The sequence below is a fragment of the Phyllobates terribilis genome, unplaced genomic scaffold (genome assembly GCF_046119375.1).
Source record: "Phyllobates terribilis strain yellow unplaced genomic scaffold, ASM4611937v1 Scaffold_12__6_contigs__length_324123572, whole genome shotgun sequence".
Taxonomy (NCBI): Eukaryota; Metazoa; Chordata; class Amphibia; order Anura; family Dendrobatidae; genus Phyllobates; species Phyllobates terribilis.
This window is the reverse complement of record NW_027362772.1, coordinates 277,047,171-277,071,444: the sequence shown is the minus strand read 5'-3', so window position 1 is coordinate 277,071,444 and position 24,274 is coordinate 277,047,171. Positions and strand designations below refer to the sequence as shown.

General features: G+C 45.1%; 1 protein-coding gene across 1 annotated transcript in view; it reads right to left on the bottom strand.

Annotated features, from left to right (window-relative positions):
• Window positions 1-24,274, bottom strand: part of LOC141172602 (5-hydroxytryptamine receptor 3A-like) — an 83,768-nt gene that overhangs the window by 17,865 nt on the left and 41,629 nt on the right. The window contains exon 8 of the mRNA XM_073657004.1: window positions 8,623-8,844. Within this exon, the coding sequence (XP_073513105.1) occupies window positions 8,623-8,844 (222 nt within the window). The remainder of the gene's footprint in view (window positions 1-8,622; window positions 8,845-24,274) is intronic.

Genomic DNA, 24,274 nt, shown 5'->3' with positions numbered 1-24,274 from the left:
CGAGGGTGGTTTGCACGTTAATGACCAGGCCAATTTTTTCAATTCTGACCACTGTCACTTTATGAGGTAATTACTCTGGAACGCTTCAACGGATCCCCCTGATTCTGAGACTGTTTTTTCGTGACATATTGTACTTCATGATTGTGGTAACATTTCTTCGATATCACTTGCGTTTATTTGTGAAAAAAACGGAAATTTGGCAAAAATTTTGAAAATTTAGCAATTTTCAAAATTTGAATTTTTATGCCCTTAAATCAGAGAGATATGTCACACAAAAGAGTTAATAAATAACATTTCCCACATGTCTACTTTACATCAGCACAATTTTGGAATCAAAATTTTTTTTTGTTAGGGAGCTATAAGGGTTAAAAGATGACCAGCGATTTCTAATTTTTCCAACAAAATTTACAAAACCATTTTTTTAGGGACCACATCACATTTGAAGTCACTTTGAGTGGTCTTTATGACAGAAAATACCCCAAAGCGACACCATTCTAAAAACTGCACCCCTCAAGGTGCTCAAAACCACATTAATGAACTTTATTAACCCTTCAGGTGCTTCACAGGAATTTTTTGAATGTGGAAGAAAAAAATGAACATTTAACTTTTTTCACAAAAATGTTACTTTAGACCCAATTTTTTTTATTTTCACAGAGGTAACAAGAAAAAATGGACCGCAAAATTTGTTGTGCAATTTCCCCTGGGCACGCAGATACCCAATATGTGGGGAAAAAACACTGTTTGGGCGCACGGCAGGGCTCGGAAGGGAAGGAGCGCCATTTGACTTTTTGATTGTAAAATTTGCTTGAATAATTAGCGGACGCCATGTTGTGTTTGGAGAGCCCCTGTGTGCCCAAACATTGGAGCTCCCCCACAAGTGACCCCATTTTGGAAACTAGACCCCCAAAGGCACCTATCTAGATGCATAGTAAGCACTTGGAACCCCCAGGTGCTTCACAAATTGATTTGTAAAAATGAAAAAGTGAAAAAAAAAACACTTTTTCATTTTTATGAATCAATTTGTGAAGCACCTGGGGGTTCCAAGTGCTCACTATGCATCTAGATAGGTGCCTTGGGGGGGTCTAGTTTCCAAAATGGGGTCACTTGTGGGAGAGCTCCAATGTTTGGGCACACAGGGACTCTCCAAATGCAACATGGTATCCGCTAACAAATTGAATGGAAAATCGGCTCAAATTGTTAGCGGACACCAAGTTGCGTTTGGAGAGCCCCTGTGTGCCCAAACTTTGGAGCTCCCCCACAAGTGACCCCATATTGGAAACTAGACCCCCAAAGGCACCTATGTAGATGCATAGTGAGCACTTGGAACCCCCAGGTGCTTCACAAATTGATTCGTAAAAATGAAAAAGTGAAAAAAAAAAACACTTTTTCATTTTTATGAATCAATTTGTGAAGCACCTGGGGGTTCCAAGTGCTCACTATGCATCTAGATAGGTGCCTTGGGGGGTCTAGTTTCCAAAATGGGGCCACTTGTGGGAGAGCTCCAATGTTTGGGCACACAGGGACTCTCCAAATGCAACATGGTGTCCGCTAACAAATTGAATGGAAAATCGGCTCAAATTGTTAGCGGACACCAAGTTGCGTTTGGAGAGCCCCTGTGTGCCCAAACTTTGGAGCTCCCTCACAAGTAACCCCATTTTGGAAACTAGACCCCCAAAGGCACCTATCTAGATGCATAGTGAGCACTTGGAACCCCCAGGTGCTTCACAAATTGATTCGTAAAAATGAAAAAGTGAAAAAAAAACACTTTTTCATATTTATGAATCAATTTGTGAAGCACCTGGGGGTTCCAAGTGCTCACTATGCATCTAAATAGGTGCCTTGGGGGGTCTAGTTTCCAAAATGGGGTCACTTGTGGGGGAGCTCCAATGTTTGTGCACGCAGTAGCTCTCCAAACGCAACATGGCGTCCGCTAACAATTTGAGCCGATTTTCCATTCAATTTGTTAGCGGACACCATGTCGCATTTGGAGAGCCCGTGATGTGCCTAAACAGTGGAGCTCCCCCACAAGTGACCCCATTTTGGAAACTATACCCCTCAAGGATTTTATTAAGGTGTATAGTGAACATTTTGAACCCAGAGGTATGACACAGAATTTGTTTACATTAGGTCATCATATTGAATAAGTTGTCATTAGTCTTGAGCGCAAGTGCTCGCTACTTGAGTTTGCATCGGGTACTCAGGTATGCACCATGTACAGCGTGTGCTCGAGTGACATGCTCGAGTCCCTGCTCCGCATGTTTCACAGTTATTAGACACCCAAAAAAAACCATGCGGGGATCGCTCGTGCATCGCAAGCAATCCACGTAAAGTTTTTTTGGCCGCGAAGCATATGGGGCAGAGACTCGAGCATGTCACTCAAATACCCACGATACTCAATGCATACCAGAGCACCCGATGCAAACTCAAGTAGCGAGCACTTGCTCTCAACACTAGTCACCATATCGTCATCTTTTTTTTCTTACTTTTGAAAAAAATCCCAACCCCATCACAACCCTAACCCCAACCCTAACCCCAACCCCAGCCCTAACCGTAGCACAACCCTAACCCTAGCACAACCCTAACCGTAGCACAACCCTAACCCTAGCACAACCCTAACCCTAGCACAACCCTAACCCCAAACCCAGCCCTAACCCTAGCCCAATCCTAACCCAAGAGTTTATTTTTGACGCCGTTCCTCGCGCGGTATAAGTGATTAGACGACTTTATTCTTCGGGTCGGTGTGATTACAGCAATACCAGAATCATATGGGGTTTTTATGACTGACAGCTGTCACACACAAAAAGACGCATTTTTTGTAAAATCTAGTTTTTGCATCGCCATATTTTGAGAGCAATAATTTTTCCAGATTTTGGCAGACAGTCATGTGACGGCTCGTTTTTTGCGGGATGAGTTGACGTTGTTATTGGTGCCATTTTCAGGCACGTGACATTTTTTGATCGCTTTCTATTCCGATTTTTGGGAGGCAGAATAAACAAAAACCAAAAATTCAGGAATTGTTTTTTTTTTTTTCTTTTATTCTGTTCCGCGTGTGGTAAAAGTGATAAGGTAGCTTTATTCTTCGGGTCAGTATGTTTACAGCGGTACCACATTTATATCTTTTTTCTATGTTTTGCACTTTTACATAATAAAAGCAATTTTATAGAAAAAAATATTTTTTAGCATAGCTTTATTCTGAGAGCTATAACTTTTTTATTTTTCAGCTGATGGAGCTGTATGTCAGCTTGTTTTTTGCGGGACGAGATGACGTTTTCAGCGGTACCATTTTTATTTATATTTGTCTTTTTGATCACGTGTTATTCAATTTTTTATTTGGCGGTATGGTGATAAAGCATTGTTTTTTGCTTCGTTTTTTTTTTTTTTTTTTTTTTTTACCGTGTTCACTGAAGGGGTTAACTAGTGGGACAGTTTTAAAGGTCTGGTTGTTCCGGACGCGACGATACCAAATATGTGTACTTTTATTGTTTTTTTTTATAATAATATTTATTGATGGGTACATTATATTTTTATTTTTGGTGGATTATTTTATTTATTTATTTTTTATATTTTTGCAATTTTTTTTTTTTTCACTTACTGACAGTTTTTATACTTTATTACTTTGTCCCACTATGGGACTTTCACTTTTTTTCCTCTGATCGCCTGCATGGCACAGGAATGCAGCACCATCCCTGTGTCATACAGGCTATCAGCGCTGCACAGTGAGAAGATTGTTTGGAGATGCACTGCGCATGTCCAAACAATCTTCCTGCTGTCTGGTGACCCGGATGTTGTCATGACGACATCGGGTCGTCATGGCAACACCCGGGAAGCCTTTGCAGACAGCGCTGGAAGCCGGAAGAGGAGGTGAGTATCTGCGATCACCTCCCCTTGCCCCGGCAATGCTGCGATCGGCTGCGATCGACTTCGATCGCAGCATCGCAGGGGTTAATGTGCTGGGAGCGGTGCAGGACCGCTCCCTGCACATAGTAACGGGTGTCAGCTGTGACAATCAGCTGACACCCGGCGGCGATCGCGCCCGCACAGCCTGTGTGCGCGCGCGATCGCGATGACGTACTAGCGATGACGCACAGACGCGTATTAGTACGTCAGATGTTATTAAGGGGTTAATATGCTGCACTACATGGCTCTTGTAAGGGGCATTGCAAGTTCCTCTGTCCTAATTGTTGGCAGCTTTTGCTTGGAAGGCATAGGCAAAGACTTTGGGAGACCCACTCCCCAATAATGGGAATAATGTTTTTAATATGCTGTACCACATGGCTCTTGTAAGGGGCATTGCAAGTTCCTCTGTCCTAATTTTTGGCAGCTTTTGCTTGGAAGGCATAGGCAAAGACTATGGGAGACCCATTCCCCAATAATGGGAATAATGTTTTTAATATGTTGTACTGCATGGCTCTTGTAAGGGGCATTGCAAGTTCCTCTGTCCTAATTTTTGGCAGCTTTTGCTTGGAAGGCATAGGCAAAGACTATGGGAGACCCACTCGCCAATAATGGGAATAATGTTTTTAATATGCTGTACTGCATGGCTCTTGTAAGGGGCATTAAAATCGTCTTGTTAAGCTACTGTGACTTCCACTTCTCTTCCAAGGGTCATTGATATTGTCTTTTTATTCCACTGCGACCTCCACGTCTCTTCCAAGGGGCATTGATATTGTCTTTTTATTCCACTGCGACCTCCACCACTCTTCCAAGGGGCATTGATATTGTCTTTTTATTCCACTGTGACATCCACGTCTCTTCCAAGGGGCATTTAAACCGTCTTGTTAAGCTACTGCGACCTCCATCGCTCTTCCAAGGGGCATTACAACCGTCTTGTTAAGCTACTGTGACCTCCACATCTCTTCCAAGGGGCATTAAAACCGTCTTGTTAAACCACTCTGAACTCCACAGCTCTTCCAAGGGGGCATTGAAATGTTGTTTTTAATTACCTCTAACCTCCACGACTCTTCCAACGGGCATTGCATTTCCTTCTAATTTTAGTCAGCTTTTGCTTTTCAATGCATAGGCGAACACTAAGGGAGACCCACTCCCCAATAATGGGTAGAAGGTTTTTAGTATGCTGTAATCCATGTCTGTTTCAAGGGGCATTGCATTTCCTCATAATTTTTGGAAAGCCTTCCATTCACTACTTAGGCCAACAGTGTACAGGAGACCCAGTTACTATAAATGGAAAAAACGGTTTACTTAAGGGCCTCTGACCTCCATGTCACTTCCAAGGGGCATTGGAGTGCCTCGAAATTTTGGGTAGGCATTGCACTCACTGTATGACCTATAACTGTGTAGCCGAACCGCTCCTTTTGGTACAGAAACATATCCTACAAGACATGTGTGGTTGACTGGCCTGATATTGATGTGAATGGTCCCTGTTCCTCATGCTCTTTCTCCTTTGCCGCCACCTCATCCATCATTCATCACCTGATGCTTAGTTTTAACGGGAGTCATAGAACTGGGATAGTAGCAGGAAAAGATCCAGCAATCCTCGGAGGAGGTAGGATATGCGCCAAAATGCTGACCACCTCAGGCCTAGCCGCTACTACATACATGCGCTTGCATTCCAAGGAACAGAAAGCTAAGGAGATGGATGGCCTCATGATCATGAATAATTTACTCGTTGTGTAGGAGGCCGACCACTGCTGCTGTCTACCTTCTAAACTTTGTGTTGAAACCTGATTGACCCAGGACCCGCAATCCTCTATGTCTGGAGGACATGTTGCATCCCAGTGTCCAACTGTGTCCCGGCTTCCACAATATTAACCCAGTGTGACGGCATCAGTCAGATGGACCATCCCTGGCCACATTCACTTGTCCACGTGTTTGTGGTTAGGCTGTCCTTCAAATAGGGGCGGCTGGGGACCGTTTCTGGACACCCGGCCGCCCCCAGGCGGCTGGGGACCGTGTGTGGGCACGTGGCCGCCCCCTGGAGGCTGGGGACCAAGCGTGGACACCCGACCGCCGGGAGGCTGGGGACTGAATATGGATACCAGGCCACCAACGCAGCCATGACGTGGTGGCCAGATTCCTCCTCCACATGTCTAAAAGGCCCAATTTCAAGTGCAAGCAAGCAAGCAGTATGGTATTGCAGCCTGGGGGTGGGTGGGTGGCAGGCTGCATACTTGCGCTTGCATTGCAAGGAATGGGGGAGGTACAATTGAACACTGCCCTGGGACAAGGACTTGAACGGGGATAGTTGCAAGTCTGCAACGACAGGTGCAGGGCGGGAGGCATCTTCGCATGTGCCATGAACAGGGGGTTGGTGTGCACACACTATAGCGGAATAGGCTGTCCTTCCCACTAAATGCACTGGGGAAGGCACTGGTAATGTTTTGGTATGCACGCTTGTGTATAAGGCGCACCGGGACAAATAGGCGCTTCTGGGGACCGAGTATGGACACCCGGCCGCCCCCTGGCGGCTGGGGACCAAGTGTGGACACCCGGTCGCCGGGCGGCTGGGGACTGAGTATGGATACCAGGCCGCCGACGCAGCCATGACATGGTGGCCGGCGTCTGCCTCCACAAGCCTAAAAGGCCTCATTTCAAGTGCAAGCAAGCTAGCAGTATGGTATTGCAGCCTGGGGGTGGGTGGCTGGCAGGCTGCACACTTACGCTTGCATTCCAAGAAAACAAAGCAGATGCTAACTTCTATTATCATCATCATGCTCCTCACCTTGGCACTCTCAACTCCCCTGATGGAGAAGCCAGGGCCCACCAGAGGAGTCTGGTTGTCTGGTGGGATTGTCCAATTGTGACCTAAAGCAGGCCAGGCTAAGAAAAGTGGGGGGAAGGTTACCGAGAGAAATAGTGGTAGCTGGGGACCGTTTATGGACACCCGGCCGCCCCCAGGCAGCTGGGGACCGTGCGTGGGCACCCGGCCGCGGGGTGGCTGGGGACCGAGTATGGACACCCGGCCGACCCCTGGCGACTGGGGACCAAGCGCGGACACCCGGCTGCCGGGCGGTTGGGGACTGAGTATGGATACCAGGCCGCCGACGCAGCCATGACATTTCCCGGTGAATGCATTTGTCACGGTTGAAAGCAATACAAAAGTGAAAAAACACATAAAAAATGCTACTTGTGAACATAGCCCAAGGTGTGGAGGAGTATTTTTGTTTTTGGTTATTTATTTTACCTTATACACAAGTCTTTACCCTGGAAAGGAAGTTCCTTAACATATTTCACAGGAAAGCACTTTCAGTTTTGTTTTTGAACGTTTTATTGTGAGCCCGTAAAAGTGGCTTAATACCTCTGATCACGTTGTTGACAGCAGTGACCTGGGGGTCAGAAATGCTTCCTGGGGCGATGCTCATGCTGTCCCCATGTCTTTTGAGCACTGTCACTATCGTTTTGGGCATCTTTTAGGCTTTCTACTGACTGCCGGGGGTGTCGCCGCAAAAATGCTCGGGTCTCCCATAGACTAACATTGGGCTCGTTGCTCGGGTCAAGCACCCGAGTATCACGGTGAGCTCGGCCCGAGCTTCGAGCACCCGAGCATTTTAGTGCTCGCTCAACACTAATCCTGATATATAAAATTAAGAAAAAACATTTCCAATTGCTTTTTTTAAATACATTTAACATAAAAACCTGTTTTATACAATCCGTCTTTTTTTAGAACACTTTCCGTATTTAATATTTCAGTGTCCATCAAAGTATTTCTCTTCTGGGAGACCCAGGGCAGGACAGTCTTGCATGTACCTTGGTGGTAACGGGTGCAAAGTGTCCATCTTTAGCTGCAGTCCACATCCACGACTTGTGTGCGAAGGGCCCACCAGTAACCAACTACAGGGCTCTACTTCTCAGCTACATGCAAATGTGACATTATCCTCAATCAAAAATGTATATAACAATGAACTGAGTAGATTGTTAAATGAATAAGATGTTGCCTTTGTCTGTACATAGTGATTCAAGTATAATGTGTCACTGGTGTGTCAGAAGTGACAGACAGTCGCCCTGCAGTTGGTTGCAGAAGATCTCTTCATTTGGCAATACAGATACCTTCTTAGCTGTCTCACTCTAGGACCCAGCAGCTACCTCCCTCCTGCTAATTGACACCCAGGCTGGGTGTTTAAATACTGGCTGTTGTTAGAGGGAGGAGTCAGTGATATTCACATGACCCCTTGTGAAGGCTTGGAGCAAGTGCAATTCTTACTTCCTATCTGGTGCTAAGAGGACGTGTGTGCTATCTCTCTGAAGTCGACTCAGGCTAAGCTACTTCCCCCATGTCTGTCTCCCCTTGCTGTCTTTAGTTGTCAGTGGGTATCGACATATCTAGGACCAAGCGCTAAGGAAATACAGGGATAGGTTCCTGTGCGGCAATTGGTGAAGAAGCAATATAGGGACGGTAGGGGTAGACAGGGTGATTGCAGATCAGTCTAGTAGGTCTCCACTTCCCCCTTTTCCTAGTATCTGGGATCCCTTCCCCTCATCCCTTTGTGTCGCACTTTGTCTTTCCTACACTGTGTGTGACATTTTGTGCTCATATAAGATGGTGGTGGCCCACCGGAGGATTCCCCTGCTCTCCTGTGGGCCAGTCCAAGCCTGTACCCTCTCCAATAACTGCACATTGCACATTACATACTGCTGCTCCCGGTTCCTCGCTGTTCACACACTTACCGCTGCTGGCGTTTTCATTATGAATACAAGCTCCAGAGATAGATCCATCGTTTTCTCCTTTGTCCTTTATGGAAATAAAAACTGTCATCTTCTCCAGGACTAACATTTTTAACCATTTGGGAACCTCAGGCCTGAGATTCTGCTGATGAAATGATCGGACTATCAGGATGCTTTCCGTTAGACTTATCAGAAGCAGAATCATACACAGAGCAAAGTATATACCTAGGAAGAAGTAATGTATCCAAAGTGAGCGGAAAACACAGAATGTTACATTTACAGCTATAGTATCTAGTGGTGTTTGCACATGACATGTTATATTTGTATCCTGACATTACTATTATGGACACTTTTATGTGTACATTGATCCATATAATGATGGAAACCATTCTTAGGTTTAAAGGGGCAGTCCACTATTTATATTTTACTTTAAAAACGAGCTCATGGTGGTGTTAAAATAATGATAAAAAAAATACCTAACAGTCCCCAGTGCTGACCCCTATTATTTTTTACAGGAGATGTCACATAACTGCTGCAGAAAATCACTGGAGATCTAGAAAACTGTCCCAGATGGAAAGTCATAACTGTAATCAATTATTTGCCACAAAATGACTGCAGTAATCAAATGTCATCTCCAGTCAGAAGAGGAAGAGAAGTGCACAGGACACTTATTTTTTACCTAATTTAAATTTTTTTATAAATAAATAGTTGCCGTTAAATTAAGACAAACTAAGTTTTTGCGAAACTTAGGTTAAACTGCTAAAAATCTAGCTATTTAAAACTGTGGTTTGTCCGTCACACGGATCACATATACGTTCGCTCCAAATTCAGCCATTTGTATTGAGCATGGAAGATATTGTCCTTCATTTAAAATGGGCAAGGCACATGGCAAGGAACTGGACGTGATGGTGATGGTGCATGCAGAGGCCAAGGCCGTGGGCAAGCCAAAATTGTGCCACAACAAACACCCACATCTTCTCGCTCGACCTTCCTGTCCCTATTAATAGAGGACCGCAGAACACCACTATTGAACCCAGAGCAGTGTGAAAAGGTTATTGGTTGGATAGCAGATAATGCTTCCAGTCACTTAGCCACCACCACCACCTCCACCACCCTGTCTTCCACACGGTCCTCCTTACTCCCACAATGCCGAGTGCCCAGAGACAACTGATCCCACACTTGGACACTCCGAAGAGCTGTTCACTTTTCCATTTATAGGTTCGGGTCTCTAGCCTGGTCCACTTGAAGCGTGGCAAGAGGAGATCGCATGTAGTGATGCCCAAATATTTTAGCAGCCACGGTCATACGAAGGTGACGGTGGAAAAGTGTCACAAGAGGTGGACGATGATGAGACACAATTGCCAGAAAGTCAGGAGGAGGACCAGGGGGCGGAAGTGGAAGACAAGGGGGTGGATTATATAGTAACTGACCCAACCTGGCAGGAGGACAAGCAGAGCGAGGACAGCAGCACACAGGGGGAGGGAGGCAGAGCACCCCAACAGGCAGGAAGAAGCAGTGTGGTGACCGCAGACAGAAGGCGGGCAACCGTTTCCCATAACACCAACACGACGGACGTCGCCAGTACAACTGTTAGGTCTTCCCAAGTCTGGTTGTTTTTTAAAGACTCTGCCGATAACTCCAAAAAGGCCATTTGCACCACCGGCCAGGCCAGCATCAGCAGGGGTAGCAAAACTACCAGCCTGACCACCACCAGCATGATCAGGCACATGGTAGCAAAGCACCTGACTTTGTGGGCTGAACCCCAGGGTCCAGAAACAGTGTCTGCAGGTGACACCACTGCTTCTTCCGCTGTTATGCGTGCAAGCCAATCCCCTGTCCATAGTGCATGAGACAATGCCTCCTTCCCTGCACCTGTCATTGCACACTCTCAAATAGCATCCTTAGCAAGCACGTCCTTGTCCCAGCGCAGCGTTCAGTTGTCCATACCCAAGTCCATGGAACTCAAGCGCAGATACGCAGCTAATGCCCCACAGGCCACACTACTAAATCACCACATTTCGCGACTGCTTGCGCTCGAAATGTTGCCTTTTAGGCTCGTGGAGATGGAAGCTTTCCGCAACCTGATGGCAGCGGCCATCCCTCGGTACTCGGTCCCCAGCCACCACTATTTCTCCCGCTGTGCCATCCCCGCATTACACAAGCACGTGTCCCACAACATTAGCCGTGCCCTCAACAATGCAGTTACAGGGAAAGTCCACCTAACCACGGACACGTGGACAAGTGCTTGTGGGCAGGGACGGTACATCTCGCTAACGGCACATTGAGTTAACATAGTAGATGCCGAGACCTAGTCGGACCTTGGGACGGAATACATCCTCCCGACGCCGAGGATTGCAGGCCCTAGGTCAATCAAGGTTGCCCCCACAGTCTACAGCTCCTGCACCTCATCCTCCTCAGTCTCCTCCTCCTCTTCAGCCTCCGTCTTCAAAATGACCACATCAGTCACAAGCTGGAAGCACTGCAGCACTGCCTCGGTCAAGAGACAACAGGCTGTGCTGAGGCTAATATGCTTAAGTGACATACCGCACAATGCTGAAGAGTTGTGGACAGCTCTGAAAGCGCAGGCAGATCTGTGGCTGACACCGCTGAACCAACTGCCAGGCATGGACTTGTGTGACAATGGCCGGAACCTGGTGGCAGCTCTGAGGCGAGGCGAGCTCACACATGTACCATGCCTGGCCCATGTGCTTAACCTCGTGCTTCAGGGGTTTCTCAAAACCTACACGGAGCTGCCAGTTCTGCTTGTCAAAGTACGCCACCTGTTTGCCCATTTTAGAAAGTCAGCTACAGCTTCCATCGCCCTTGCTGTGCTTCAGCAGCCTTTGCAGCTTCTGGCTCACCCACTGGTGTGTGATGTCCCCACACATTGGAACTCTACACTGCAGATGTTGGGAAGGATTTGTGAGCAGAAGAGGGCAGTTGCTGACTGTGCTGCCCCGGCAAGGCCGCTGCAGTCACGGTACTGGTGCACGGTGGTCCGAGTGCTGGTATGGTCCGACCGGAGGTGCGCGCCAGTCTTTATCAATTGTGTGGGGGGTTAATAAAATAATAAAAAGGTTCGTGTTTGGCCTGGTATGTCCGGCACTGATGAGGGCCCCTGGGAGTTTGGTAGTGATGAGCAGTGCCAGATGATTAACCCTTCCTAACCAGGGCTGGCTCCCTGGAGCAAGAATGGCTCAGCAGGAAATAATCAGCTTGAGACAGGGTGATAACCAGTTTGTACCTTTTCCTGGAATCCAGCGTACAGCTCCAACAGCTTCTGTACAGCTCATATAGAGGGGTTTGGACAGCCCTGCATGGTGAGGGTTCAGTTTCTCTGCTGTGAGGTTGTGTAGCCTTCCTGCTGCTAATTTTACCTCTGTTAGATGATTCATTGGATCCCCAGGGGTCCAAGTTAAACAGTTACTGTGACCCCTCCCATCGAGCAGGCAACATGAATACTCACTTTCCATTGCAGCAGTGTCTCTGTGATTCCATGAGGTTCACTGCTCGTTATATGAAGACCGAGCAGGCTCACAGTTTAGCACAGACTCTGGAAGTCTCTGTGCTCTAGGGACTGAACCCGGCCTTGTGCAGCTTAACCCCTTAATAACATCTGACGTACTAATAGGCGTCTGTGCCCTGGGACTTAAGAGCCAGACCCGTATTAGTACGTCATGGCGATCGCGCGCGCACACAGGCTGTGCGGGCGCGATCGCCGCCGGGTGTCAGCTGATTGTCACAGCTGACACCCGGTACTATGTGCAGGGAGCGGTCCTGCACCGCTCCCAGCACATTAACCCCCGCGATGCTGCGATCAAAGTCGATCGAAGTCGATCGCGGCATTGCGAGGGCAAGGGGAGGTGATCGGTGATACTCACCTCCTCTTCCGGCTTCCAGCGCAGTCTGCAAAGGCTTCCCGGGTGTTGCCATGACGACCCAATGTCGTCATGACAACATCCGGGTCACCAGAGAGCAGGAAGATTGCTTGGGCATGCGCATTGCATCTCCAAGCAATCTTCACACTGTGCACTTCTGACAGCCTTCATGGCATAGGGATGGTGCTTCATTCCTGTGCCATGCAGGCGATCAGAAAAAAAAAAGTGAAAGTCCCAGAGTGGGACAAAGTAATAAAGTGTATAAACTGTGTGAAAGTGGGAAAAAAAAAAAAAATGTGCAAAAATATTATAAAAAAATAAAAAAAATAATACACCAAAAATAAAAATATAATGTACCCATCAATAAATATTATTATAAAAAAAACAAAAAAAAAACAATAAAAGTACACATATTTGGTATCACCGCGTCCGGAACAACCTGACCTATAAAACTGTCTCACTAGTTAACCCCTTCAGTGAACACGGTAAAAAAAAAAAAAAAAAACCGAAGCAAAAAACAAAGCTTTATCACCATACCACCAAACAAAAAGTGGAATAACACGTGATCAAAAAGACGCATATAAATAAAAATGATACCGCTGAAAACGTCATCTCGTCCCGCAAAAAACAAGCCACCATACAGCTCCATCAGCCTAAAAATAAAAAAGTTATAGCTCTCAGAATAAAGCGATGCTAAAAAATATTTTTTCCTATAAAGTAGCTTTTATTGTGTATAAGCGCCAAAACATAGAAAAATGATACAAATCTGGTACCGCTGTAAACGTACTGACCCGAAGAATAAAGCTACCTCATCAATTTTACCACACGCGGAACAGATTAAAAAAAAAAAAAAAACAATTCCTGAATTGTTGTTTTTTGTTTATTCTGCCTCCCAAAAATCGGAATAGAAAGCGATCAAAAAATGTCACGTGCCTGAAAATGGCACCAATAACAACGTCAAGTCATCCCGCAAAAAACGAGCCGTCACATGACTGTCTGCCAAAATCTGGAAAAATTATAGCTCTCAAAATATGGCGATGCAAAAACTAGATTTTACAAAAAATGCATCTTTTAGTGTGTGACAGCTGTCAGTCATAAAAACCCCATATGATTCTGGCATTGCTGTAATCACACCGACCCGAAGAATAAAGTCGTCTAATCACTTATACCGCACAAGGAACGGCGTCAAAAATAAACTCTTGGGTTAGGATTGGGCTAGGGTTAGGGCTGGGTTTGGGGCTAGGGTTGTGCTGGGGCTAGGGTTGTGCTGGGGCTAGGGTTGTGCTGGGGCTAGGGTTGTGCTAGGGCTAGGGTTGTGCTAGGGCTAGGGTTGTGCTAGGGTTAGGGCTGGGGTTGGGATTTTTTTCAAAAGTAAGAAAAAAAGATGACGATATGGCGACTAGTGTTGAGAGCAAGTGCTCGCTACTTGAGTTTGCATCGGGTGCTCTGGTATGCATTGAGTATCGTGGGTATTTGAGTGACATGCTCGAGTCTCTGCCCCATATGCTTCACGGCCAAAAAACTTTACGGGGATTGCCTGCCATGCACGAGCGATCCCCGCATGTTTTTTTTTGGGTGTCTAATAACCGTGAAACATGCGGAGCAGGGACTCGAGCATGTCACTCGAGCACACGCTGTACATGGTGCATACCTGAGTACCCGATGCAAACTCAAGTAGCGAGCACTTGCGCTCAAGAATAATGACAACTTATTCAATATGATGACCTAATGTAAACAAATTCTGTGCCGTACCTCTGGGTTCAAAATGTTCACTATACACCTTAATAAAATCCTTGAGGGGTATAGTTTCCAAAATGGGGACACTTGTGGGGGAGCTCCACTGTTTAGGCACATCACGGGCTCTCCAAACGCGACATGGTGTCCGCTAACAAATTGAATGGAAAATCGGCTCAAATTGTTAGCGGACGCCATGTTGCGTTTGGAGAGCCCCTGTGTGCCCAAACATTGGAGCTCCCCCACAAGTGACCCCATTTTGGAAACTAGACCCCCCAAGCCACCTATCTAGGTGCATAGTGAGCACTTGGAACCCCCAGGTGCTTCACAAATTGATTCGTAAAAATGAAAAAGTGAAAAAAAACACTTTTTCATTTTTATGAATCAATTTGTGAAGCACCTGGGGTTCCAAGTGCTCACTATGAATCTAGATAGGTGCCTTGGGGGTCTAGTTTCCAAAATGGGGTCACTTGTGGGGGAGCTCCAATGTTTGGGCACACAGGGACTCTCCAAATGCAACATGATATCCGCTAACAAATTGTCGGCTCAATTTGTTAGCGGATATCATGTTGCATTTGGAGAGTCCCTGTGTGCCCAAACATTGGAGCTCCCCCACAAGTGACCCCATTTTGGAAACTAGACCCCCCAAGGCACCTATCTAGATGCATAGTGAGCACTTGGAACCCCAGGTGTTTCACAAATTGATTCATAAAAATGAAAAAGTGTTTTTTTTTTTTCACTTTTTCATTTTTACGAATCAATTTGTGAAGCACCTGGGGGTTCCAAGTGCTCACTATGCATCTAGAAAGGTGCCTTGGGGGGTCTAGTTTCCAAAATGGGGTCACTTGTGGGGGAGCTCCAAAGTTTGGGCACAGAGGGGCTCTCCAAACGCAATGTGGTGTCCGCTAACAATTTGAGACGATTTTCCATTCAATTTGTTAGCGGATACCATGTTGCATTTAGAGAGTTTCTGTGTGCCCAAACATTGGAGCTCCCCCACAAGTGACCCCATTTTGGAAACTAGACCCCCAAGGCACCTATCTAGATGCATAGTGAGCACTTGGAACCCCTAGGTGCTTCACAAATTGATTCGTAAAAATGAAAAAGTGTTTTTATTTTCACTTTTTCATTTTTACGAATCAATTTGTGAAGCACCTGGGGGTTCCAAGTGCTCACTATGCATCTAGAAAGGTGCCTTGGGGGGTCTAGTTTCCAAAATGGGGTCACTTGTGGGGGAGCTCCAAAGTTTGGGCACACAGGGGCTCTCCAAACACAACATGGCGTCCGCTAATTATTCAACAAATTTTACAATCAAAAAGTCAAATGGCGCTCCTTCCCTTCCGAGCCCTGCCGTGTGCCCAAACAGTGTTTTTTCCCCAAATATTGGGTATCTGCGTGCCCAGGGGAAATTGCACAACTAATTTTGGGGTCCATTTTTTCTTGTTACCCCTGTGAAAATAAAAAAAATTGGGTCTAAAGTAACATTTTTGTGAAAAAAGTTAAATGTTCATTTTTTTCTTCCACATTCAAAAAATTCCTGTGAAGCACCTGAAGGGTTAATAAAGTTCTTGAATGTGGTTTTGAGCACCTTGAGGGGTGCAGTTTTTAGAATGGTGTCACTTTTGGGTATTTTCTGTCAAAAAGACCTCTCCAAGTGACTTCAAATGTGATGTGGTCCCTAAAAAAATGGTTTTGTAAATTTTGTTGGAAAAATGAGAAATCGCTTGTCAACTTTTAACCCTTATAGCTCCCTAACAAAAAAAAATTTTGGTTCCAAAATTGTGCTGATGTAAAGTAGACATGTGGGAAATATTATTTATTAACTCTTTTGTGTGACATATCGCTCTGATTTCAGGGCTTAAAAATTCAAATTTTGAAAATTGCAAAATTTTCAAAATTTTCGCAAAATTTCCGTTTTTTTCACAAATAAACGCAAGTGATATCGAAGAAGTTTTTCCACTATCATGAATTACAATATGTCACGAAAAAACAATCTCAGAATCAGGGGGATCCGTTGAAGCGTTCCAGAGTAATTACCTCATAAAGTGACAGTGGTCAGAATTGTAAAAATTGGCCCGGTCATTAACGTGCAAACCACCCGCGGGGCTTAAGGGGTTAAACATGCAGAGAGCACACTTCTCTCTCTTGCACAGTGAACTCCATGATGTTGCTTCTCCCTCACACACTACAAACTACAACTAAGCACCTCCTCCCCTCTAAGGGATTGTGCACAAATTCTTTGTACACAAGGTCTACAGAAGTGCAAAATCCTCCAGTAAGGGATCGAGTAACAATATATGTAGGTAATGAAAACCGCAGAGAATTTATCCCTCACCATTGCTGGCAATATATGTCAATTATATTACACATGCAGGCATTTTGTGGCGCTATAGACACGGGCACCACAACTACCAGCATCAACAAGGCCGTTGGTATTCAGTTCAGACTCCACACATAAGACCTCAGGAGTGGTCATGAATGTCAGACATCTGTATCATCTTCCAAAAGTTTGAGGACTTCACCAAGATGGTGAGCGGCGATGACATCATAATTAGTGTCACCATCCCGCTTCTCTGTCTTCTGAAACGCTCTTTGCTCCCAATCAAAGAGGATGCATTGCAGGTGGAGCACAATGAGATGGAGCAAGGAACCTTACAGGGTGATTACACAGAGCCCAGCCTCATCTCATCCCAACGTGGATTGGGTGACAATGAGGAAGAGGAGGAGGAGGAGGAAGAACACGAGCTAGTTTCATGCACTATAGACGGTACTACCTGCACAACTGTCATACCGTCTGTTCAGCGTGGATGGCCTGAGGACAGAGAGGAGGAGGAGGAGAGCAGGGTCAGTCGTCCTCTTGGTGAGGGCACCGAAGTCTTGCTTGTTAGCAGTCTGGCATGCATGGCTGAGTTTATGTTACACTACCTTTCCCTTGACCCTCGCGTTCTCAAAATTCTGGGTGACAGTCATTACTGGTTGGTGACACTTCTAGACCCACACAACAAGGAGAACTTTATATCTCTTATTCCTGAGGCGGAAAGGTCTACAAAAATGGGGCAGTACGAGAAGGCCTTTGTTGAGGAATTAGTGAAAAAATTCCCATCTGAAAACGCTGGTGGCAGAGGTCACAGTTCGTTAGACAATCAAGGAGTACAGCCGAGAGAGACACAACTCCAATCTAGCAGAGGCAGGGGAACACTGACAAAGTTCTGGGAGAGTTTTCTCAGCCCCTCCCATCGCACAAGCCCTGAGGCGCGGGGTGCTCTCACAAGGAGTGCAAAGTTTGGTAAGATGCTATGGGAGTCCCTTGTTGACCATACCAATGTCCTCTGTGATTCTTCTGTGCCTTATAATTATTGGGTATCCAAGACGGACACGTGGAATGAATTGGCTCTCTACGCCTTGGAGGTCCTGGCCTGCCCTGCCGCCAGCGTTTTATCAGAGCGGGCTTTTAGTGCCGCTGGTGGAATTATAACTGACAAGCGCATCTGCCTGTCAACTGAAAATGCTGACATGCTGACTCTTATAAAAATGAGCAAGGACTGGATTGAGCCAGACTTCTCAACACCACAATATAATAGCAGCGTAACATAAACTCAAATCCAGTGTCTTTTTTAGGGAGGTGTATTCCCATGCACCTTTTCACACCCACACATGGGTATACGCTTCCTGATTTTGGCTATTTACTCTTGTTCTCCTCCTTCTCCTCATCCTCATCCTCCACCACCATATCACCAGGGTGACCGTGGTCCGTGATGCAACACCCATATAATTTTTTTAAAGGGTGCTTATGATGCCCGTAAAAATTTTTTTTATACAGTATGTTCATGTATACCCCCCAGGGGTAAATGTTTGTCAGCCCATACACTTAGTGCATGAGCATTACAAGTATAGGAGACCCGCTCCTTTCTAATGGTAACATTTTTTTATGAGGCCATGCTCCACATCCTTTCAAAGGGGCATTAGAGTGCCTCCCAATTTTTGGCAGCCCTTGCATTCACTGCATAGGCCAACACTATGGGAGACCAACTTCCAAATAATGGGAACATTTTTTCATGAGGTCCTCTGACCTCCACGCCTCTTCCAAGGGGTATTGGAGTGCCTCCAAATTTTTGGCAATCCTTGCATTCACTGCATAGGCACATACTATGGGAGATCCACTTCCTGATAATGGGAACATTGTTTTCAGGAGGCCCTCCTCTAAGTCTCTTCAAAGGGGTATTGGCGTGCGTCCAGATTTTCAAAGGGGTATTGGGGTGCGTCCAAAATTTGGGCAGCCCTGCCACTCACTGCATACACAATAACAGTATAGGAGACCCAGTCTTTAGTAATGGGAACAACAAAGCATAGCCGGCTGATGGCTCTCTAAGAATAGCGAGGGCCGACTGCTGGCCCTTTAAGAATAGTAAAGGCCGCCTTATGGCCCTTTAAAAATAGGCTTTGTAACTTTCAGAGTCCCTCCATCATAAATGAAACAGGATGTGTCTGATCATGTCTCACACACCACATGGCCAGATAAGGTTGTAAAATGTTAAAATGACATCTCCCGGTGAATGCATTTGTCACTGTAGAAAGCAATGCAAAAGTGCAAAAACGCATCAAAAACGCTACGTGTGAACATAGCCCAAGGTGTGGAGGAGTATTTTTGTTTTTGGTTATTTATTTTGCCTTATATACAAGTCATTACCCTGGAAAGGATGTTCCTTAACATATTTCCCAGGAAAGTCCATTTTGGTTACATTTTTGTATGTTTTATTGTCAGTCCATAAAAGTGGCGTAATACCTCTGACAACGTTGTTGACAGAAGTGACCTGAGCGTCAGAAATGCTTCCAAGGGTCTTCCCCATGCTGTCCCCATGTCATTTGAGCACTGTTCACATCGATTTGGGCAATTTTTAGGTCTCTGCAGACAGCTAGGAGGAGCTGCCTGAAAATGCTCGAGTTTCCCATAGGCTTACATTGGGCTCGTTGCTCGGGTCGAGCACCTGAGTATTCAAATGTGCTCGACCCGAGCATCGAGCACCTGAGCATTTTAGTGCTTGCCCATTGCTATTTCCCACATGTCTACTTTACATCAGCACAATTTTGGAGCAAAATTTTCTTTTGTTAGGGTGTTATAAGGGTTAAAAGTTGACTACCGATTTCTCATTTTTGCAACAAAAGTTACAAAACCATTCTTTTAGGGACCACATCACATTTGAAGTGACTTTGAAGGGACTTTATGACAGAAAATACCCAAAAGTAACACCATTCTAAAAACTGCACCCCTCAATGTGCTCAAAACCACATTCAAGAAGTTTATTAACCCTTCAGGTGCTTCACAGGAATTTTTGGAATGTGGAAGAAAAAAATGAACATTTATTTTTTTTCACAAAAATGTTACTTTAAACCCCATTTTTTTATTTTTGCAAGGGTATCATTAAAAAATGGACCTCAAAATTTGTTGTGCAATTCCTCCTGAGCACACGGATACCCCAAATGTGGGGAAAAATCACTGTTTGGGCGCACGGCAGGGTTCGGAAGGGAAGGAGTGCCATTTGACTTTTTGAATGTAAAATTTGCTTGAATAATTAGTGGACGCCATGTTGCATTTGGGGAGCCCTTGATGTTCCTAAACAGTGGAAATCCCCCACAACTGACACCATTTTGGAAACTAAACCCCTCAGGGAACTTATCTAGATGTGTGGTGAGCACCCTGAACCCCCAGATGTTTCACAGAAGTTTATAACATTGAGCCATAAAAATAAAATTTTCACATCTTTCCCACAAAAATGTTTTTTAGCCCCCAATTTTGCATTGTCATAAGGGTAACCGGAGAAATTGCACCATACCATTTGTTGTGCAATTTCTCCTAAGTAAGCCGATACCCCATATGTGGGAGAAAACCACTGTTTAGGTGCACGGCAGGGCTCGGAAGGGAAGGAGCACCATTTGACTTTTTGAATGTAAAATTTGCTTGAATAATTAGCGGACGCCATGTTGCTTTTGGGGAGCCCCTGATTTGCCTAAACAGTGGAAACCCCCCACAAGTGACACCATTTTGGAAAATAGACCCCTCAAGGATTTTATCAAGGGGTATAGCGAACATTTTGAACCCAGAGGTAGACACAGAATTTGATAACATTAGGTCATCATATTGAATAAGTTATTAGTCTTGAGTGCAAGTGCTCACTACTTGAGTTTGCGTCGGGTGCTTGGGTATGCACCAAGTATCGCCGGTGCTTGAGTGACATGCTCTAGTCCCTGCTCCGCATGTTTCACGGTTATTAGACACCCAAAAAAAAACATGCGGGGATCGCTTGAGCATGGCAGGCAATCCCCGCTAGGTTTTTTTGGCTGTATAACAGCCGCGAATCATATGGGGCGGAGACTCGAGCACCTGCGATACTCAGAGCATATCCGAGCACCCGATGCGAACTAAAGTAGCGAGCACTTGCGCTCAACACTATTCGCCATATTGTCGTCATTTTTTTTTACTTTTGAAAAAATCCCAACCTCAACACAACCCTAACCCCAATCCTAATACAACTCCAACCCTAACACAACCCCAATCCTAACCCTAGCCCAACCATAACCCTAGCCTAACCCTAGCCCAACCCTAACCCTAGCCCAAGCCTAACCCTAACCCAACCCTAGCCCAACCCTAACCCTAGCCCAACCCTAACCCTAGCCCAACTCTAACTCTAGCCCAACAATAAACCCTAGCACAACCCTAACCCTAGCACAGCCCTAACCCTAGAACAACCCTAACCCTAGCACAACACTATCCCTAGCACAACCCTAACCCTAGAGTTTATTTTTTACACCGTTCCTCATGCGGTATGAGTGATTAGACGACTTTATTCTTCAGATTGGTGTGATTACAGCGATACCAGATTCATATAGGTTTTTTATGATTGACAGCTGTCACACACTAAAAGACGCTTTTTTTTTGCAAAGATTAGTTTTTGCATTACCTTATTTTGAGAGCTATAATTTTTCCATATTTCGGCCGACAGAATCATGTGATGGATTGTTTTTTGTGGGACAAGTTTTATTGATACCGTTTTTGGCCACGTGACATTTTTTGATCGCTTTCTATTCTGAGTTTTGGGAGGCAGAATAAACAAAAACCAACAATTCTTGAATTGACTTTTTTTTTATTCTGTTCCGCGTGTGGTAAAAGTGATAAGGTAGCTTTATTCTTCGGGTCAGTACGTTTACAGCGGTACCACATTTATATCGATTTTTTTATGTTATGTCGCTTTCACACAATAAAAACTATTTTATAGAAAAAATATTTTTTTGTATCACTTTATTCTGAGAGCTATACCTTTTTTATATTCGGCTGATGAAGCTGTATGGTGGCTTGTTTTTTGCGGGACAAGATGACATTTTCAGCGGTACTATTTTTATTTGCATTCGTCTTTTGATCATGTTTTATTCCATTTTTTGTTTGGCGGTATGATGATAAAGCATCGTTTTATGCTTTTTTTTTTTTTTTTTAACGTGTTCACTAAAAGGGTTAACTAGTGGGACAGTTTTATAGGTCAGGTCGTTCTGGGCGTGGCAATACCAAATATGTGTACTTTTATTGGTTTATTTTTTTTTTTTCATAATAAATAAATATTATGGGTACAATATATTTTTTGGGGGGGGATTTTTTCATTTTTTTTAAATATTTTTACAATATATTTTTTTTCACTTTCTGGCACTTTTTTTACTTTTACACTTTGTCCCACTATGGGACTTTCAGTTTTTGCAGCCTGATCGACTGTGTAGCATAGAGAGCAGCAGCTCCCTATGCCATGCACCCTGTCAGAGCTGCACAGGGAGAAGTTACTTTGGTCATGCACTGCGCATGACCAAAGTAACTTCCTGCTGCCTGGTGACCCGGATGTTGTCATGACGACATCGGATCACCATGACATCATCCGTGAGCCGTCGCAGACAGCATGGGACACCGGCAGAGTAGGTGAGTACCAGCGCTTACCTCCCCTTGCCCCTGCAATGCTGCGATCGCAGCATTGCGGGGGTTAATGTGCCATCAGCTGACACCTGGCGGCAATCTCCCCGCAAGGCTTGTGTGCGGGTTCGATCGTATCACGCGTAATAATACGTAGCTTGCTCTATAGGCCCAGGGCACAACTACGTACTATTACTGACAAGGTCGGAAAGAGGTTAAAGGGGTGATGAATATTTGAAACCAAACAAACACAGATACTGCACCCTCCCCTGGTCCAATACCAGTTTTCTGCCGCTGCTCCGGTCTCTGTGTTTTGGCTGAGGTGGTGATATCACAACTACAGGGCATATCACTACTGCAGCCAATCGCTGAGCTCAGCAGCTCTGCTTATGTAGTCGGCAAAAGCCGCAAAGCTCAGTGATAGGCTGCAGCGGTGATGTGCATTGCAGTTGTGATGTCACCACTGTAGCTAAAACACAGACTAAAGAGGTGGTTCTGGCACTGGACCAGGGGAGGGTGGATTCTATATGTGTTTAATTTTTTTAAAGAACACCCTATGGTTTAGGGAGTACTTTCCTGAAAGTGTTGTCACAAAGTGACCTGTTTAACTTTCTGCCAAAAGATGCAGCACATTTATTAAAAGGCGTTCACTTTGTAATAAATGTTGTGCGTTTTACCCCAGGACGTATAGTGAGTGGTGTAAAAAACATCAGCAGAAGAAGGTCTGTGTCTCTGCATCAAATCTTCTTTTCTATTTAGCGACAGATTCTGTTTGCTCCATAATTTACTCTCGTTTTCCTCGTTACATTTTGATTGTTTTATTACCAGAAAGATATTGATATATTTTGCTGCTCGTCATTTTTATTCTTCCAGACAACTTAATAATTTCATGCATAATTTTACTGTCTGAATGTTTGAGTAGTAAAACAATACTTAAAGTAGAAGGAGAGAGGAGAAAGCATTGACAACCGGAGGACGGTTTTGCAATTATATGGATACATTTTCTGCAAAGAAAACAGTGAAATTTGCACCTAACTCAAGTTTTGCTACTGTATAAACATTGCAGTAATGCTCAGCTAAAGGGATTGATTTTGATGCCCTATTCTTAGGAGAGCTCATTGACATCAGATCATTTGGGGCCCGACCAGCTATTTTCCAGTACTGTGGCTGCCTAATATATACAGTGTACAGAGCCAGAATAGCACCTTGCAGTGGCTATACCTGGTTACTACATCTCAACTCATATTGACGTATATGTGATCTGAGTTGAAGTACTCAAGAATAGTGATGAGCGAGCATACTCGCAAGTACTCGGGAATCGCCCGAGCATCTCAATACTCGAGATGCTTGGAGCTCGCCGAGTACTTGCGAGATGCTCGGGCGGATGCTCGGGTCCCCTCCCTGCATGTTTGGCACTCTTTAGAAAGCCAATGAACATGCAGGGATTGCCTGCCACTCACTGTAATGCCGCAGCCATGGTGTTTGTAGCATTACAGTGATTGGCTGGCCGCACAGCGTCATCGGGTCTATATCAGCCCTGGCGCCGCTGTGCGCGTCACAGTCACTCCGGAACCAGGCAAAGTAGGGAGAGGTGCTGAGCTAGGGAGAGATTTGGTTGTTTATTAGGCAGTGTAGGGAGAAAACAAGTACATTACACATATCCATCTCAGCAAACAGTTCTTCTGAGGACTAATCCACCAGCAGAGATATCGGGAAAGCAGTGTATATAGGAAGGCAGTGTATATAGGCAGGCAGTGTATACAGCAGACTGCAGTGCATATAGCACAAGAGGCTCCATTCCAGTTCTGCCTTCTGCTGCTGTTAGATATTTCTATACAAAGGCCCAGGTCTCAGGGGCCAGGAATACTTTTCTTTGGATCTTAATCCTCATTATTTGCTTAAAAAGCAATCCAGAGAACACAGTTTTTCTGCGCCATTTGATTGTTGGCACTGCAGAATACAGCCAGGTCCTTTCCATATTACGGCGCTAAAAATCCAGCTATTTAAAACTGTGGTTTGTCCGTCGCACGGATCACATATAATTGCGCTGAAAATACGGCCATTTCTGGCCTCCATTAAAAATTTGTTTCAGTGTGTC